The sequence below is a fragment of the Hypanus sabinus genome, chromosome 4 (assembly GCF_030144855.1).
Source record: "Hypanus sabinus isolate sHypSab1 chromosome 4, sHypSab1.hap1, whole genome shotgun sequence".
In the NCBI taxonomy this organism is placed as follows: Eukaryota; Metazoa; Chordata; class Chondrichthyes; order Myliobatiformes; family Dasyatidae; genus Hypanus; species Hypanus sabinus.
In genome coordinates, this window is record NC_082709.1 from 150,398,136 (window position 1) to 150,417,371 (window position 19,236).

Consider the following 19,236-nt stretch of genomic DNA (forward strand, 5'->3'; position numbering starts at 1 on the left):
CAAGCTTGCAGAGTGAAATCGTTATTCTGAAATATATTAAATCCAAGCTATATTTAATGTTGATATTCAAAAACTGGTTGGGCCTGTCTGTTTCCAGGTTTTGTTATTTCACTGGTGCTGGTACATAGTAAGTGAAGGAAGTACTTTAATTGTATAGACAACAATAACTGGTTTCTTTCTCACTATTGTCTTGCACAAGCTTTTTCTCATTGTTTATTATATAATTTATGTATCGTCTGAATCTCTGTGCCTGGGATGCTGCTGCAAGTTTTTCTTTGTACTGTGCCTCACTGTATCTGTGCACATGACAATGAACTTGACCACCTGTCCAGACTGCTGTTTGAGGAGTTCTGTTTCAAACAAAAATCCTAATGAAACCCTGTTTTGATGTGTATCAATGAGCTGAAATCGTATCTCAGATTGTAAACATCCAAGCGATTGAAACTACAATTGGATATGGTGACCATGTGAAATTATCACCCTTCCCACCTACACTGTATGTGTGTGTGTGTTCACTGACTTCCATTTATTCAATGCCTCATCCCTGATTTTGAACTCCTACTTTTCTGTGCAATCTACAAGTTTTGGCCTTTCACTTTTCCAGTGACTACCATGTTCTTGGATACCATGGGTCTGAACTTTGGAATTCCCTCTCTAACCTCCTCAAAGAAACTCACCTGCCCTCTGACTAAGTTTTTGATCACATAGAACATAAACAGCACAGCACAGGAACAGACAATTTGGCCCACGATGCTATGCTGAACCAACTAAAAAGAAAATCAGAAACACCCAAACACTAATCCCTTACATCCACGTGCCTACCTAAACATCTCTTAAAAGCCTCTAATGTATTTGTCTCTACCACCATACCAGGCAGCGCATTCCAGACATCCACCACTCTCTGAGTAAAAATCTTGCCCCTTACATCCTCCCCTTTCACCTCAATGCATGCCCTCTGGTATTAGAGATTTCAACCTTGGGAACTGATACAATCTGTCCACTCTGTTGAAATCCCTCATAATCTTATATACCTCTATCAGTTCTGCCCTCAGTCACTGACGCTCCACAGAAAACAACCCATGTTTATCCGTTCTCTCGTTATAGCACATGCCTTCTAAACCAGGCAGCATCCTGGTAAACCTCTTCTGCTCCCTCTCCAAAGATTCAACATCCTTCCTATAGTGGGGCAACCAGAACTGTCCACAATACTCCAGATGTGGCCTAGCCATTGCTTTATAAAGTTGCAACATAACCTCCTAACTTTTGAACTCAATGCCTTGACTAACAAAAACAAGCATTCCAAAAGCCTTCTTAACCACTATCAACCTGTGCAGCCACTTTAAAGGAGAAATGAACTAGGATCCCAAGATCTCTTTGCTCAGCAATGCTAATAAAGATCTTTCCCTTAATAGTGTACTGTCTCCTTGCATTTGCCTTACCGAGGTGCAATACCCCACTTTTATCTGGGTTAAACTCCAGCTGCCATTTCTCAGCCCATATCTGCAACGGATCTATATCGTGTTGTATTTTTTGCCAGTCTTCTACACTATCTGCACCTCCACCAATCTTGGTGTCATCCACAAATTTACTAACCCATCCATCTACATTTTCACCCAGGTCAATTATATGCATTACACACAGCGGCGGTCCCAACACAGATCCCTCTGGAACTCCACTAATTAGAGATCTCCAGCTCGAATAAGTCCCTTCAACCACTACCCTCTGTCTTCTATGCGTAAGACAGTTCTGAACCCAAGCAGCCAATTTGCTGCAGGCCCAATGTCCTCTCTAAGGTGTGCGTGTGTGAGTGCACAAAGGATTTCAAACCGTGCACAAAAGTTTTTCACCCTCTACCTCATTGGCATGTTAAGCATATTTCACAATCGTACACAATTACATTTCCTTTTCTGGTTTCTGATGCGGGCAGTGTTGACAATGTTGAGTTTGTGCGAGTTGGCCGCATATTTTAGAACTGGCTTATTTATACCGTTTTTCTTGAAGAAATTATTCTGTACGCACATATTGTTGTCACTGGGCAAAAAAATGCACAGCACAAGATTCTCGTGTACATCGGTCATTACAAATTAGAGAAAATCTTGTATGGGCCCCAATATTTTTGTAACCACTGAATATCCAGTTTCTTCATTTGATAATACTACTTCAAAGTGAATAACTTTAATAGTTTTGGAATGTTGGAAACATTTCAGGATTCTGCAATGCCCTCATTCATTCCCCCTTAACCCGACCACGTTCCAGTGTAGAAAGCCCTTTTACTGAATGCAGCCTTGTCTTGAAGAATCTCCCTGGCTTATCCCACAAGTTGGAAGACTAAACTGGGTATATTAGGTTTTGTAAGGCAGCAGTGGGCACAGGTATCCAGGCATCAAATGTGCCCCACTGTATCTCACTCATACTCACCTGTCTTGAGAGAATGACATGAAAGCTGAAAAACAGATTCCAGCGGTGAAATTATGAACATTTACATTCAGTTTCCTACGTTAGAAACTATGCCGTTCCTCTGGCATTACTACAATCAAACTCAGGGCATAGAACAGAAAAGTAAGCATAATCAAGTTCCATTTGCAAAAGAAACTTTCTGGTTCCACCACTATGACTTGTGGTTTTGAATAGAATTTAATCCGTGCAGCTTTGTTCAATACAGAAATGCACCAGAAAAATCAATAAATCACAATTATACAGCACATTCAAATCTTCCAAAAACTTTAACAGAGATGGGGGAAGAAATGAATATTGACGTAAAGACTGGAAGATACAGAAAAATAATGGCGAAATAATGGATAGTGTGAAGAACTTGAAAAGAAAAGGAAAGGCGGTAGAGGGGCTTGCAGAGAGAAATAACATTAACGTGAGTCTAATTCTCAAGTTCCAGATAAAGAACATCTATACATGTGAAAAAGATAAAAATTATTTCTCATAAAGGTATGCTTCAACAGTTATGACATTGCAAATTAAACTTAATCAATATATTCTGATTTGTTTATTTTCTTCGCTACAGTGATTCCAATTTGGTTCCAAAATTATCTCTTCCTTCTAGCTAGGTTGATTCCCCAGCAGTGGTAGTCCCAATCCAGGTGTGCCATTTGATACTATTCCAGGAATCACTCTAAAGCTTGGAGAGCTGAATGAGGTTCCTGCTGATCTCAGAGATATTTCTGCAACCTGCATTGGAGACAGTACATTGGAGAAGTGAGATAAAACCCATCTGCAGTTAATACTCAAGTTAACATCTTGGAATTATTGCATATTTCTTATAGGAGCCACACTCCATCACCTGGTTCTGTCTGATGTCGGATCAGAGTTGCCCAAGATACAAAGTTTACCATGAGGCTTACAACTGCTGTCATTTCAGAAAAAGGAGGTTGTCTGCCCCTATGCAGCTGTTCTGAAAATCATTTCAAATTTTGTATTTTTCTTAGAAATCAGTGATAACCTTGTGAAAGCTTTTACCACTTGTAACATTTGGCACAAGATGTATTATAATATATTTCCAAAATTAGTAAATTGAGTTATCAAGGACATTCATTTTATTAGTTTGGGGAAAAATAAGACCACTATCTCCTGGTTGCGAGAGAAATAAGCATGAGATAACACCAGTCAAGTTCTGATGAAAGGTCCTGACCTAAAACATTAGCTGTTTATTCCCCTCCATTGATGCTGCCTGACTTGCTGAGTTCCTCCAGCATTTTGTGTGTGTTGCTCAAGATTTCCAGCAAGTGCAGAATCTCTCAACGGTGCATTATCTGCAGTCTTAACAGTGCAACTCTCCTTTACCAGCACACTGCCTCCAAGGCAGACAGCCCTCCCTTAAGTGCCAGCATAGATTATGTGCTTTAGTGATTGGAGCTGGAAAAAACTTTTGACTGCAAAGTGATTGAGATGGAAACTTGCCAAGTGAACAACTCTGCAGATGATGGAATGATACTGCTGAGCCACTGCTGTAAACTTTAGACACGTAACCTTGTACACACACAGTTAATGCGCCCCATCTCAAGTTAAGCTCCCTTGTGGTCTCTTTTGATCCATTCAGGTACTTAGTCAGTAAAGGCGGCAATCTTTTTGCAGGATCTTACCAGACAAAGCCATTGATAAACGAAATTCAGCATTCAGTATCTGCAAAATCTCTTTGACACCCTCTTCACCCTAGAGGGAAAATGCACTTATTATTTCATTTTTCTGTAAAGCCTTTTTATTTCCTCATTCCAGACCTGCCACATGTATAAACACACACTTTTCAGTTTTGTAGGTAAAAACTATAATAGTTGTCTCTGTTTCTCAGATAGGAATATGTGGCCACTTTATTAGGTAGAGGTGTGGCCATAGCCCATCCACTTCAAGGTTAACTGTGTTGTACATTGAGAGATGCCCCTCTGCACACCACTGTTGTAACATGTTTCAGTTACTGTTGCCTTCCCACCATCTTGAACCAGTCTGGTCATTCTCTTCTGACTTCTCTCATTAATAAGGTTTTTATTTTACCTGCGGAACTGCTGCTCATTGGAAGTCAACTCTAGAGGCTGCTATGTAATGAAACTCCCAGGAGATCAACAATTTCTGAGATACTCAAACCACCCTGTCTGGCACCAACAATCACAGTCAAAGTCACTTAGATCACATTTGTTTCCAATTCTGGTTTGGTGTGAACAACAGCAACTGAACCTTTTGCCCATGTTTACATGCTTTTATGCATTTGATTGCTGATTAGATATTTGCAATGGTGTACCTAATAAAGTGACCTTTGAGTGTATAATCCTTATTCACAAATACTGCCCATATTAATAAAAGGGACATTTTGTAGTAATGAAGGAATTCATACAGGGGTTATATTGCAGAATTACACAGAGCTTGAGGACCATTGTCATCCAGATGCATACCTTGAGTTAGTTTTAATAAACCACATCAGTCTTACTCCACCAGTCTAAACGGTAAAAGACAGAGGAAGTGATCAGTGAAACCCAGAATTTGAGAGCAGGAGAACGGGGAGTGACTGGAAATTTTGGGAGTTAAGTAGGAATTGCAACATGTTACATGGCAAATAAGCAAAGAGCAGAGGGGTGGTGAACAGAGGAATGAAGAGTACATGAGCACTGGACGAAGAGGAGGAGAGTTTAGGAGTATCTGGAAAACGAATGAAGTAGTAACAGTGGACAGAGAAGGGCAATGTAAAACCTAAGCTCAAAAAGGTTTTTGTCTTACATCCCCTTACTTGTCTTTTAACTGTACACTCTCCTGTAAAAAAAACTTTTGACAAGTTCTTTAAAATCGGCACTCCCTTATACCAAGTAGCTATTATTGAGTACACAGAGGAAAGCAAGTATAGATTGAGAAAAAAAATTATGCTGTGGGAATTCCATGTTGTAAATCCTTTAATTTGAAACATTACCCTGATTAGGTGTTTGTGAAGTAGGCAGTTTTATGTCTCCCATCATTTAAGGAAAATTGTTCACCTGTTCTCAAATCTGCTTGGGCTCCATCAGATTTAAGGATGCCCAAATTCTCCTCTGACAGGGTGCAATGGAAGCAAGGAGAAGTTGAAGGCTGGCTGCAAAAAATCATCAATTACCTTGTAGGCAAGCCCCCAGACCACAGGCCGGCCAATGAAGACACACTTAGCTCCGAGAGCTAGAGCCTTCAGAACATCACTTCCTGTACGGATTCCTCCATCCAAGTAAACCTCAATTCTTCCTTGTACCGTTTCCACAATCTCCGATAAGGCATCTATCTGCAAACATTCAAACAAGCATTATCTTTCTCACTCCAGCCTTCTGTCTGGCATTTATTGCAGTGGCATCATTTCTAGATTTGTTTATAATTAAATAAAAAATGACAAACTTTCATCAAAGTTAAGTGCTATAACATCTTAGGCTTTCTAGAAAGAAAAGGATTACAAATCTCCTTTGCTTGGACAATAACGAACCAAACATTTTGACCCGTCAATTTTACCTTAAGCAGATCCCTGCAGTGAAATCACAGTGGTGGTTTTCCTGTAACACAATTAACTGTTGTTGCCTGTTACTAACAGTTACTAACATACCACGCCAGTCCATGTTAAGCAACATAAGCTAACTTCACACTTTAGAAGCTATTTCAGTAAAGCAAATTGCTGATGTGATGTTACAAGTTTAAGTTCTTAAACTATGCTTAGCTCAGTAGGCACTGTTCCTGCTGGCATGTTGAGAGGTTATGGGTTAAACCTCACTGCAGGATTTCAGCACATTATCAGGGTTGACCGGAAGCCATGTTGGACATGTCTTTACTTGATAACAACTGGATAAAAGGTTAAAACAACAGGCAATATCTAAAATGGTTATATACTGTACTGGAACATTTTGAGTAAGAGAATTTCCCAGCTGTCAAAGCTACAAAATCCTGCCACTACCAAAAGCAAAGTTATTTCCTTTGTTGTTTATGTGAACTTGTTCAGTGAAAATCGATGGATGGCTGGAATTTCATTTACATTTCTTTAGAAAGTGAAGCATGGACAAAATTAGATTGGGGAGTGTAAGCAGCAAATACCACACAAATTTCTACAAGACAGTGTGTGAATAACCTTTTTCCTGACATGTAATGGCATTACTATCATTATTGAAACTCCCTGCTATCAAATTCAAGATGTAGAGTTAGCTTTGACCAAAACCTCACAGGGCTAGTCTGAGAAATAATGTGGACACAAGAGTGTGTCAGATACAGGGCAGTTTGCAGTGAGTGCCTCATTTCCTGACTTCCCAGATTCTTTCCATTATCTACAAGGCACTTGTCAGCTTAACAGAATACCATCCACTGGCACAGCAACTATCAAGGAACCTGAAACCATTCATGACAAAGCTTGATTAGAAGTATTTACTCTTTCCGAGAGCAAAACAGGAATTCACCATGATTTTTTTTTAAATAGTATCTCCCAAACTTGCATTGAGGATTTTAGCTATGAATCCTGGAACTCACAACCCAACCAAGGTATATAACTAACCACAGAACTGTAGCTGAGGCAGACAGCTGGGTTTCCCCTTCTTAAGGGCCCTGAGGTGCAAGCAATACTTGTTCGCCTTGCCAGCAAAGTTCTATAACTCTGTGAGGGGAAAAAAATGTGGCATTTCCAGGCAAGCTGTTGTTCATGGTTGAAACTCACAAGACGGAAATGCCAATGCAGTGTGAGAGAAAAAAAGAGTTAGATAAACTGACCGTAGCTGGCCCTCCATCAAGTTGTCTCCCTCCATGGTTTGACACAATGATACCTTGAACACCATGTCCCACTGCCAGCTCTGCATCTTCCTTGGTCAGAATACCCTTGATAATTATAGGTAGTCGAGTTAATGACCGAAGCCAGGAAATATCTTTCCAAGAGATTGATGGATCTAAAGAATGAGCAGTTATTTCATACAGCCCAATGTCGTTAGTTTCCTGTTGGGTTAATAAACAATCACATGAAATTAGCATAGTACATGCAGTAGAAGGAGACTATTTGTACTGTAAATTTAACAGGAGGATCTTATACAGTGATCTAATATTGCAAAAGGGTCTGAAATAGGTGCTTCGCCTGAGTCTGTCTACAGAGTGGCTCAGACAGAGGTCTTCTGCACCAAACTCTTGCCTAAAGATTGGGCGTTGCAGAATGGAACCCTTAGCTTTACATCACTAGCTCGTTGCCAGAACGAGGAGGAAATGGTGCAGATAGAGCAATGGGGTAGATTACATCCCTTTTCCATCTCTCTTCAAAGCGCTCACTATTCTGCCCACTTTTTGCTCATGAGTGTTAAATCTTGCCTACGTACAAGCTGATTAGTCAGCAGTCATCATCTCAACTGTCTCCTAGCTTCATCTGCATCTAGACATTTCAGAGGATTTCTGTCAATTACGGATGGGGAGACTTTAACTTTCCCCTCCAAACAATGTGACACCGAGGATAACGACCAACACAGATCAAGAATTGCATTGGGGACAAGTATCACCATGCTTATGGTACTAACATAGCATGCCCACAACTTACCAACCCTAACCCAAATGGGAGGAAACCAGAGCACCCGGAGGAAACCCACACAGTAATGGGAAGAACATACAAACTCCTTACATACAGTGGCAGGAATTGAACCTCAATCTTGATCACTGCTGTAAAGCATTGCACTAACTGCTTTGCTAATGTATCACCCTAAATACCTTGAACCATTTATACCTCAAAAAGGCCATCAAAGTTTTTCATTTTGAGATGAGGTGGTAGCTTAAAGTTGTTCCTGATGTCATTTCTCCGCTTTCCAGTATAAGGGACATCCACGGTTAAGACAATGGCCTTGTATCCACATGCTTCCACCCGATGTATTAACTGCTCTGACAGTTTATGGTTCGGGTAGACATAAAGTTGAAACCAATGAAATCCATTTGGAGCTGCTGCTGATATCTCCTCCACTGAGCAGGTAGCATATGTGCTGGCAATGTAGCAAGTATTCATGGCTTCAGCAGCTAAAAGAAAAACATTTTAACTTGTTCTAAGTGGACTGTACAACCTGGATTTTGAAAAGATTGTGTTAGAGTCCTCCATCAATTGGTATCTTACACACATTATACAAATTTGCCATGTCTCCATCGAACCTTACAAACTTTAATCGATGCACCACGGAAGCGTCCCATTGGGATGCACAATGGTTCAGTATTACAACTGTTCGGCAAGTGACCGCAAGAAACTGCAAAGCTCTGCATGCCACAGAAACCAGCCTTCCCTCCTTGGAATCTATCTGTATTTCTCACTGTCTCAATAAAACAGCAGCAACATATTCAAAGATCTCGTCCATCCAGGACACTCTCTCTTCTCCCCTCTTCCACCAGAGAGAAGATACAAAAGCATGAGAATATGTACAGGACCATGAGTCTGAAGAACAGCTTCTGCCTCGCTGTTTTAAGACAATTAAATAATTCCCTACTTCTCTAAATGGGACTCCTGACTTTACAGTCAACCTCAATATGACCTTGTATATTATTATTTACTTGCACTACATTTTCTCTGTGGCTATTACACTTCCTGCTGTATTGTTATCGCTTTATCTTCTCCCTCAGTGCACTGTATAATGATTTGATCTGTAGGAACAGCATGAAAGACAAGGAAGCTTTTCACTGTATCACAGTACATATAACAATAACAAACCAATTCCAATTACATTCATCTCAGCTCAAGAAAAACTACTGTTTTTATCCTGCTTCATGAATATTTAAGGCATCTTTTAAAATCAGAAACTAGTTCAGACATTTTATTCACATTGCTGTATTCTTGGAAAGCACCTTGCAGTAATTTGCCACGTACTTGCATTCGGATGCCCTGTGCTGTATATTTCCAGGACACAGTGGTATGAGTGACTGACACCATGTCACAGCAGGTGGGACACCAGGTTGTGCCACCCTATTCCTTTCCAGGAGAACTAAAACTTTATTGTCACCACACTATCATCAAAATCAACATGAATGTGTATTTCCTGCACCGGAGCTATTGGACACATTCATTATGGTGGCATTATGGACACATTCATTATTCATCATCATCTTCTGTTTGGGGCATGAAAATACCACGCACATTTTAGTGACACACTCAGACACAATGCTGGAGGAACTCAGCAAGTCAAGTGGCATCTGTAGGATGAAATGAACAGACTTTTGGACTGTGACTATTCATCAGGACTAGAGATTGAGGGGGCAGACTCATCCCTCCCCACTGATCACCCTCCAGACACACACCTCCGCAAGCGGACAAGTGCTACACCTGCCACTACACCTCCTCCCTCACTACCACTCATGGCTCCAAACAGTCCTTCCAGGTGAGGTGACACTTCACCTGTGAGTCTCTTGAGATCAGCTACTGTATCCGGTGCTCCCAGTGCAGTCCTCTACATCAGCGAGACTGCTTTGTCGGGAACTTTTGCTCCATCTGCCGCATAAAAGCAGGATCTCCCGCTGGCTACCCACTTCAACTTGACTTTCTATTCCCATTCTGGAATGTCTGCCTGTGGCCTCGTCTACCGCCACGATGAGGCCTAACTCAGATTGTGGGAACAACACCTTCCTTTCCAGTTCTGATGAAGGTTCTCACCCTGAAACGTCCACTGCTTATTCCCCGCTTAACTTGCTGAATTCCTCCAGCAGTTCATGTGCTTTGCTCAAGATCTCTCCAGCACCTGCAGGGTCTCTTGGGTTTAAACTTTCTAGTCAATTGATTTTGATGACTCATTTAATCAGTTATCCTGGTAACTAATGGAAATAAATATGACACCCAAAAGGTACATTAAGATTGTGTTATATGCCTGTGCAAGTACACCTTTGTTCACACATCACAATCAAGTAAGTAAGTAGTTATCTTTTTTGAAAGAAGATGTTGGTGATGAAGTACCACGAGCTGTACTCATCTCGCCATCATGCCACGCCATGCAGTGGAAAGCAGTGGGCGCAATTCCTATGGGAAAGCTGATCTCTGTGCCCTGGATGGTTGTCCTCGTGTCTGTTACAGAAACATCTCTCAGCATTCGGGGACGCAGACGGATCCTGCAAAGTTACCAAACGTGAGAAATTAGTTTAAACTCCTTGATCCATTTAATTATACACTTAGTGGTCACTTTTTTAGGTATAGGAGATAATAGACAATAGGTGCAGAAGTAGACCATTTGGCCCCTCGAGTCTGCACCGCCATTCTGAGATCATGGCTGATCATTCACTATCAATACCCAGTCCCTGCCTTGTCCCCATATCCCTTGATTCCCCTATCCATCAGATATCTATCCAGCTCCTTCCTGAAAGCATCCAGAAAATTGGCCTCCACCGTCTTCCGAGGCAGTGCATTCCACACCTCCACAACTCTCTGGGAGAAGAAGCTCTTCCTCAACTCTGTTTTAAATAACTGACCTCTTATTCTCAATCCATGCCCTCTGGTACTGGACTCTCCCAACATCTGGAATATATTTCCTGCCTCAATCCTATCAAATCCTTTAATTATTTTAAACGTTTCAATCAGATCCCCTCTCAATCTCCTCAATTCCAGCAAGTACAAGCCCAATCTCTCCAATCTCTCTGCGTAAGACAGCCCTGCCATCCCAGGAATCAACCTAGTGAATCAACGCTGCACTTCCTCAATTGCCGGAATGTCCTTCCTTAAACCTGGAGACCAAAAATGTACACAATATTCCAGGTGTGGACTCACCAGGGCCCTGTACAAATGCAAAAGAACATCCTTGCTCTTGTATTCAATTCCCCTTGTAACAAAGGCCAACATTCCATTTGCCCTCTTCACTGCCTGTTGCACTTGCTCATTCACCTTCATTGACTGGTGAACTAGGACTCCTAGGTCTCTTTGCATTTCTCCCTTACCTAACTCGACACCGTTCAGACAATACTCTGCCCTCTTGTTCCTGCTTCCAAAGAGGATAACTTCACATTTATTCACATTGAATGACATCTGCCAAGTATCTGCCCACTCACTCAGCCTATCCAAGTCTCCCTGTATTCTCCTAACGTCCTCTTCGCATGTCACACTGCCACCCAGTTTAGTATCGTCAGCAAACTTGCTGATATAGTTTTCAATGCCCTCATCTAAATCATTGACATAAATCGTAAAGAGCTGTGGTCCCAATACAGAGCCCTGTGGTACCCCACTAGTCACCTCCAGCCAGTCTGAGAAACACCCATTCACTGCTACCCTTTGCTTTCTATCTGCCAACCAGTTTTCTATCCATGTTGAAACCCTGCCCCCAATGCCATGAGCTCTGATTTTACTCACCAATCTCCTATGTGGCACCTTATCGAATGCCTTCTGAAAATCTAGGTACACAACATCTACTGGCCTACCCTCGTCTAACATCCTTGTTACACCCTCAAAAAACTCCAAGATTAGTTAAGCATGATTTTCCCTTGGTAAATCCATGCTGGCTCGGCCTAATCCTATTTCTGCCATCTAGATGTGCCACTATTTCGTCCTTAATAATGGACTCAAGCATCTTCCCCACGACTGACGTTAGGCTAACAGGGCGATAGTTCTCCGTTTTCTCCTTCCCTCCCTTCTTGAAAAGTGGGACAACATTAGCCACTCTCCAATCTTCATGAACTGATCCTGAATCTAAGGAACATTGGAAAATGATTACCAATGCATCCGCAATTTCCTGAGCCACCTCTTTTAGAACCCTCGGATGCAGACCATCTGGACCCGGGGATTTATTAGCCTTCAGTCCTACCAGTCTACTCATCACAGTTTCTTTCCTAATGTCAATCTGTCTCAATTCCTCTCATATCTTATGACCCTGGCCCATCCATACATCTGGGAGATTGCTTGTGTCCTCCCTGGTGAAGACAGATCTAAAGTATGCATTAAATTCTGTTGCCATTTCCCTGTTTCCCATAACAATTTCTCCCAATTCATTCTTCAAGGGGCCAACATTGTTCTTAACTATCTTCTTTCTCTTCACATAGCTAAAAAAGCTTTTGCTATCCCCTTTTATCCCTGGCGAGACTGAGCTCATACCTGATTTTTTTCTCTCCGTATTGCTTTTTTAGTTAAGATCTGCTGTTCCTTAAAACTTTCCCAATCATCTGTATTCCCACTCATCTTAGCCCTGTCATACTTCTTTTTCTTTAATGCTATACAATCTCTGACTTCCTTTGTCAACCACTGTGGCCCCTTCCCCCTCTTTGAATCCTTCCTTCTCATTGGAATGAACTGCATTTGCATCTTTTGTATTATGCCCAAGAATATCTGCCACTGCTGATCCACTGTCTTTCCTGCCAGGGCATCCGCCCATTTAACTTTGGCCAGCTCTTCCCTCATGGCTCCGTAGTCTCCTTTATTTAATTGTAACACTGACACCTCTGATCTGCCCCTATCCCTCTCAAATTGAAGATAAAAACTTATCATGTTATGATCACTACTTCCTAATGGCTCCTTTACTTCAAGATCACTTATCAATTCCTGTTCATTACACATCACCAAGTCCAAAATAGCCTCGTTCCTGGTTGGCTCAAGCACAAGCTGTTCCAAAAATACATCCCTTAGACACTCCACAAACTCCCTGTCCTGGGGTCCAGCACCTACCTGATTCTCCCAGTCCACCTGCATGTTGAAATCTCCCATAACGACTGCATTACCTTTAGTACATGCCAATGTTAACTCCCTAATCAACTTATACCCAATATCCACGCTACTGTTTGGGGGCCTGTACACAACACCCATTAGGGTCTTTTTACCCTTACTGTTCCTCAGCTCAATCCACACAGACTCTACTTCCCCTGTTCCCAAGTCACCTCTTGCTAAGGACTGAATCTCATTCCTCACCAACAGGGCCACCCCACCCCCTCTTCCCATATTTCTGTCTCTACGATAGCACGTATACCCTGGTACACTCAATTCCCAGGCCTGATCCCCTTGCAGCCATGTCTCCGTTATCCCAACAATATCGTAGTTCCCCATTTTCACCTGAGCTTCAAGCTCATCTGTCTTATTTCTGACACTACGCGCATTCAAGTATAGAATTCTTAGCCCATTCCTCCTCTCTTTGCTTAAAACACTGTCTACTGTACCTAACCCAGCTCCTTGAACTTCCATCGGGCAAATTGCACCCTGAATTTTGATGACCTTCTCAAGATCACCCAAACCTTGTACACATTTAACCCCATGCACCTTCTGACCAACCCTCTGGATCTGGATCCCTGCCCCCTGCACATCTAGTTTAAACCCCCCCCGAGCAGCACTGGCAAATACTCCTGCAAGAATGTTAGTACCCCTCCGGTTCAGATGTAGACCATCCCTTTGAAACAGATCCCAATGTCCTTGGAACAAAGACCAATTATCCAAAAACCTGAACCCTTCCTTCCTGCACCATGCTCTCAGCCTCGTATTAATGTGCATAATCATTCTATTCTTCGCCTCACTCACATGTGGCACAGGTAGCAATCCCGAGATTGTCACCCTGGAGGTCCTGCCTTTCAGCTTCACTCCTAACTCCCTGAACTCTCTAAGCAGGACCCCCTCACTCACCTTACCTACATCGTTGGTCCCTACATGGACCACTACATCTGGGTTCATGCCCTCACTCTCAAGAATAGCCTGCACCCGATCTGAGATGTCCCAGACCCTGGCACCAGGGAGGCAACATACCATCCGAGACTCCCGATCTGCCCCACAAAATCTCCTATCTGCCCCCCTAACTATAGAGTCCCCTAAAACTATCGCTCTCTTCTCTTCCCTCCTCCCCTTTCTAGTTGAGGGTTCAACCTCTGTGCCAGAGGCAGGACCACTACAACTCATTCCTGGTAGGTCAACCCCATCAACAGTATCCAGTACGGTATACTTATTGTTAATGGGAATGGCCGCAGGGGTGCTCTGCTCTCACTGCCCGCTCCCCCTGCCTCTCTGGACCGTCACCCATCTGCCTACTTCTTGGTTTTTTTGGTGTGACTACCTCCTGATAACTCCTATCTATCTCTGCCTCCACCTCCCGAATGATCCGTAGTTCATCCAGCTCCTGCTCCAACTCCCTAACTCGGTCTGATAGGAGCTGCAGCTGGACGCACCTTTTGCAGGTGTGGTCATCAGGGACAACTGTGTTGACCCTGACCTCCCACATACTGCATACGGAGCACACCACTGCTCTGACTGTCTCCCCCATACCTGAACTGGATTAATAGAATAAGTCTAAAAAGCACCTAGCGACCTTACCTTCTTCCCCTCAGCGAGCCATCACACAGGCTTACGCCGAAGCCCACTTAACCAAAGCCCAGGACTCTGCTTCCACGGACTCTGCTGCCCGCTCTGAAAAGAGGTCCTGCCTTTTAAAGTGCACGCTCGACGCTGACGTCTTTCCTTAGATAACTAATAAAGTGTATGTTTGTAATCTTCTGCTGCTGTATCCCATCCACTTCAAGGTTCAACGTGTTTTGCATTATGAGATGCTCTTCTGCACACCACTGTTGTAACGGATGGCTATTTGAGTCACAGCCACCTTCCTGTCAGCTTGAATCAGCTTACTCTGACCTCTGACCTCTTATGATCAAGGCATTTTTGCCCACAGAACTGTTGCTCATAGAGTCATAGAGAAGTACAGCAAAAAAAATAGGCCCTTTGGCCCATCTAGTCCATGCCAAAAACCATTTAAGCTGCCTACTCCCATCGACCTGCACTGGGACCACAGCCCTACCATCCATGTACCTAACCAAACTTCTCCTAAATGTTGAAAGTGAGCTTGCATGCACCACTTATGCCAGCAGCTCGTTCCACACTCTCACCACCCTCTGAGTGAAGAAGTTTCCATTCATGTTCCCCTTAAACTTTTTACCTTTCACCCTTAACCCATGACCTCTGGTTGTAGTCCCATCCAACCTCAGTGGAAAAGCCTGCTTGCATTTGCCCTGTCTATACCCCTCATAGTTTTGTATATCTTTATCAAATCTCCTCTCAATCTTCTACATTCTAAGGAATCTAGTGCTAACCCATTAATCTTTCCTTATAACCCAGGGCCTCCAACCCTGGCGACACCCTTGTAAATTTTCTCATTCCACCTTGCTGGATGTCTAGTCCATGCCACAAAGGGTTCTAAAATTTGACAGGGAAGCCGGACCAGGAGCAGATGGACGGAGTGTTTTGGTAATACACCTCATAAGAGAAAATAAAATATCATGGGATATGTAGAAAACATGTGCTTTAATTTCAATTGAAAATGAACAAATGCATTACAACAAAATATCTGTCTTTGAAGTCCCATGGTATTTAGCTATTTATTGAAATGACTTTTAAAACACTGAAAATTAAATGAATAAAATACAGCTTTTTTAATAGTAACAGTTATTATTTTAAAGCACTGAAAATTCTGTTATCCTTCAAGATATTATCATCATCACTCTCCTCCTGACTGTCTTTATTTCAAAAACGGTAGGAGATGCAGGTCTACTTGTTCTGCTCCTTCTTATTCAATTGTCCCCTGTGCCAAAACTCAACAACGACCAGCACAAAGACAGAACAGTGACAGCGCGCCAGTATGCGGAGTGCGTTATTTGATCTGGAGCGCATTTTTTATTTTGAGAACGTACGTGCACCTGCGCACTACTCATGTCCACCACTTAACAGAAATGACATGTAACATGTAAGGCATATTGAAAAAAATATTTTCAAATGCATTTTTTACATAACACAACGAAGAAACTTATTTTTAATTTCAGTGGGAACAGTGTTGTTGGTCTCCCTTTTTAGCCAGCGCATCAAAGTCTGGATTTAGTTTTGTTGTGGCGATTCTCAGGATGGATCTGAGGTGTTGGTCAGTTAATTTAGATCTGTGGCTGGCTTTGTTGATGTTCATGACGCTGAACGCCTGTTCACACAAATAGGTCGAGCCGAACAAAGAGTAAAGCGCAAATGTGGAGTAATACGCTGCACCTCAACAAAGGTCAATGTATATAGAGTGCGTCATCTATTGGGAAAACGCCAGAAACGCAGGGAAAAAACATTAACAAGGTTTATTAATATAATTTCATCAAGTTCTGCGGGCCGGATTAAAAAGCTTAACGGGCCGCATATGGCCCACGGGCCGTAGCTTGCCCATGCCTAGTGTAGAGCTTATGTTTTATTGTACTTAACAAACCAATAGCATTAGTGGTAACCCATGGTGAGGAAGGAGATGAGGTTTTGATTCCTGGCCCATTTGGATCCCACTCTGAGCATGTGACCAGCAGGGTTCCAAGTGGAGGCTGCAATTTGCTGCGTTATGTTTATGCTGGTCTTTGTACATTTCTTTATGTGTGGCGATTTGCCCCACTACATGATGAACTGAGGCTTTGGGCCTACTCAGGGATTCAGGGTCTACGGACTCAATTAGGTTCAGAATGCTGTTGCTTGCATCTACTATTTGCATGATTTGTGTTTTTTCTCTTCTTCTGCGCATTGGGTGTTGGTCTTTATTTTTCATTTGGTTTATTTTGGGTATTCTGCTTTGTCTGTAAGTAGGCAAATCTCAAGGCTGTATAGTTTATACATACTTTGTTAATAAATATACTTCGAATCTTTGATGGGTGGGGCAGACTCTGGTGGAACATTAGATCAGTGAAATAAACTGATCGGCTTATGTCACTGTAGTGCTGGTCAGTTGAAGTGGAGTGAGAATAAATTAAGAAAAGAAATTATGTTGATGTGGTACATTACAGACCTTCCTGACTTTCTGCCATTACTAATATGATGGTAAGAATGTTTATCATTGAGAGTAAGCCATTATCTGTAGCAGATGCTGTCTGTGATGCACGGTTTTGGAGGAAAGAGAAGTACAGGTGGTCCCCGAGTTATGAACGTCCGACTTATGGACAACTTGTACTTATGAACCGAGGAAGGGGAATGCCATCCGCCATTTTAAGTCAGATCGCGACGCCATCCACCATTTTAAATCATTGCTGTTGACACTGTGTTGAGTGTTTAACTTTGTACTTCGCTTAAATTTTTCTTAGTAAGGTTCACCCTGACCCTGCCCCCCCACCCCCCATTCCAGTTGGCTGGTGGTGCAGTGAGATCAGCACTGGGCTGGAGAACGGAGTTTCCCGAGCTCAATCCAGTGACAGACCACTACCGTGCTGGGTTGATGTCAAACCAGTGACTCCTGTACCATCCGTGCCGGGTTGATGTCAAGCTCGCAACTCGACCTCATAAAAAAAACACTGCCACCTCCAGTTTAAATTCCCACACAGAATGTTGTGGAGGATCAAATACCCAAACCCAGCACAGCCCTCATTTGTCCCATTGAACCTGTCTTAGTGCGGTGGAGTTTAGGACCCGGGGAATTCAGTGCGGTGGTCCTTAGGACCCAGCGGACCTCGGGGGCCGGTGCAGTTCAGGACCCGCTGCCCACAGTGTTTCTGTTCCGTTGATGGGAAGCGATTGCGATTGAAAGTAACGTGGAAATAATAAAGCTTTTGGAAAGAGGTGAAACGCCATCGGTCATTGGAAAAGCGTTAGGCTACATTCAGTCAACGATTGGAACAATTTTAAAGGATAACGGATATAGTGAGAATAATGGAGTACGTGAAAGGCCCTGCCCTGAGGAAAGCTACAATTATTACTAAGCAACACAGTGGTTTAATTATTGGAATACATACGTTTCTTAAGTGTTTTATTTGCATAGAAAGGTAAAATATATACTATATACTAAGACAAACGTTTGACTAACTGACGCTAAATAATACTGGATGTATTTGTTCTGACTTACGTACAAATCCGACTTAAAGACAAATTCAGGAATGGAACTCATACGTAACCCGGGGACTGCCTGTATTACAGGACCAAATGACCACAGCAGCTCACCTGGCTGTTCATGAATTACCAACACATCATGGTTGAATCCTGGGCTGGGAGAGATTTATACTGCTGCTCTTGGAATGCTTTACATATTACTCAATTCTTTCACAGTTACAGCGTGTAAAGCCCCATATTTTAATAGAGCAAAGACAGGTTTTTGTTAGGAATTGGACTATTAAGGAAGAACTTGGGAAATACTAGGAGAATATAGGCAGATTAACAGAAGAGTGTTTCAAATGAATGAATGTGCACAATGAGGAAAAGAAGTCATGAATGGAATAATGAAATAAGAGTGAGCAGGCATTGGCAGGTTCAATGTTGTGTCAGGATGTAAGGATTACTTTCACTTGCAATTTCACTAATAATATTTAACAACAACATGGGGCTGTTTCTGTCTTTTAAATGGTCCACCATGGTATCCTTACATGGATTTAACATTGCTAATACAGTAAAAGTGGCCTTTGGAAAAGGGTAACAAGATTCCAGTGAATAAGAAAACAAATATATTTTGTTCATTGAATTTCTGTAACATTTTTACACCAAATAAGGAGTAATAACTGCACATATGATATCAACTTATATTAAAGCCATAGAAATGACAGAATTGTATCATAAAAAAGGTACATAGATCAAAATTAAGTCTTTGCTTGAACAGAAATCTTCAAGATTTTGAGTAGCAAACGTCATGTCTCTGATGGAAGATCAAAAGCCTGTTTCTCCTGCAATCCTCCTGTTAAAATCAACATGAAAATTATTGGAGAGAATTGCAGCAGAAATTATTTTCAGAGATCCATGGGCTCAATTAAGCCTGTTGCATTTTAAAATGTTGGACCTTGATTAGAATTCTTGGCCACTTTTAAGTTAGTTGAATGTGAATGGAAGGTGCTTGTGAAGTAACCTAGGAATTCTTCAGATATTGAACTGAGACAGTGGCA

General features: G+C 42.2%; 1 protein-coding gene across 11 annotated transcripts in view; it reads right to left on the bottom strand.

Moving 5' to 3' along the window:
- Window positions 1–2,615: 2,615 nt before the first annotated feature.
- hao2 (hydroxyacid oxidase 2 (long chain)) overlaps window positions 2,616–19,236 on the bottom strand; it is a 137,176-nt gene continuing 120,555 nt past the window's right edge. For 10 of the 11 annotated variants that reach the window (XM_059968392.1, XM_059968389.1, XM_059968395.1 and 7 more), the window contains 6 exons: window positions 10,382–10,533; window positions 8,186–8,469; window positions 7,198–7,416; window positions 5,582–5,740; window positions 4,092–4,161; window positions 2,616–3,180 (listed from right to left, as the gene is read on the bottom strand). In XM_059968392.1, coding sequence (XP_059824375.1) covers window positions 3,125–3,180; window positions 4,092–4,161; window positions 5,582–5,740; window positions 7,198–7,416; window positions 8,186–8,469; window positions 10,382–10,533 — 940 coding nt within the window. In that variant the 3' untranslated portion in view covers window positions 2,616–3,124. The other variant, XM_059968384.1, reaches the window with a different exon arrangement.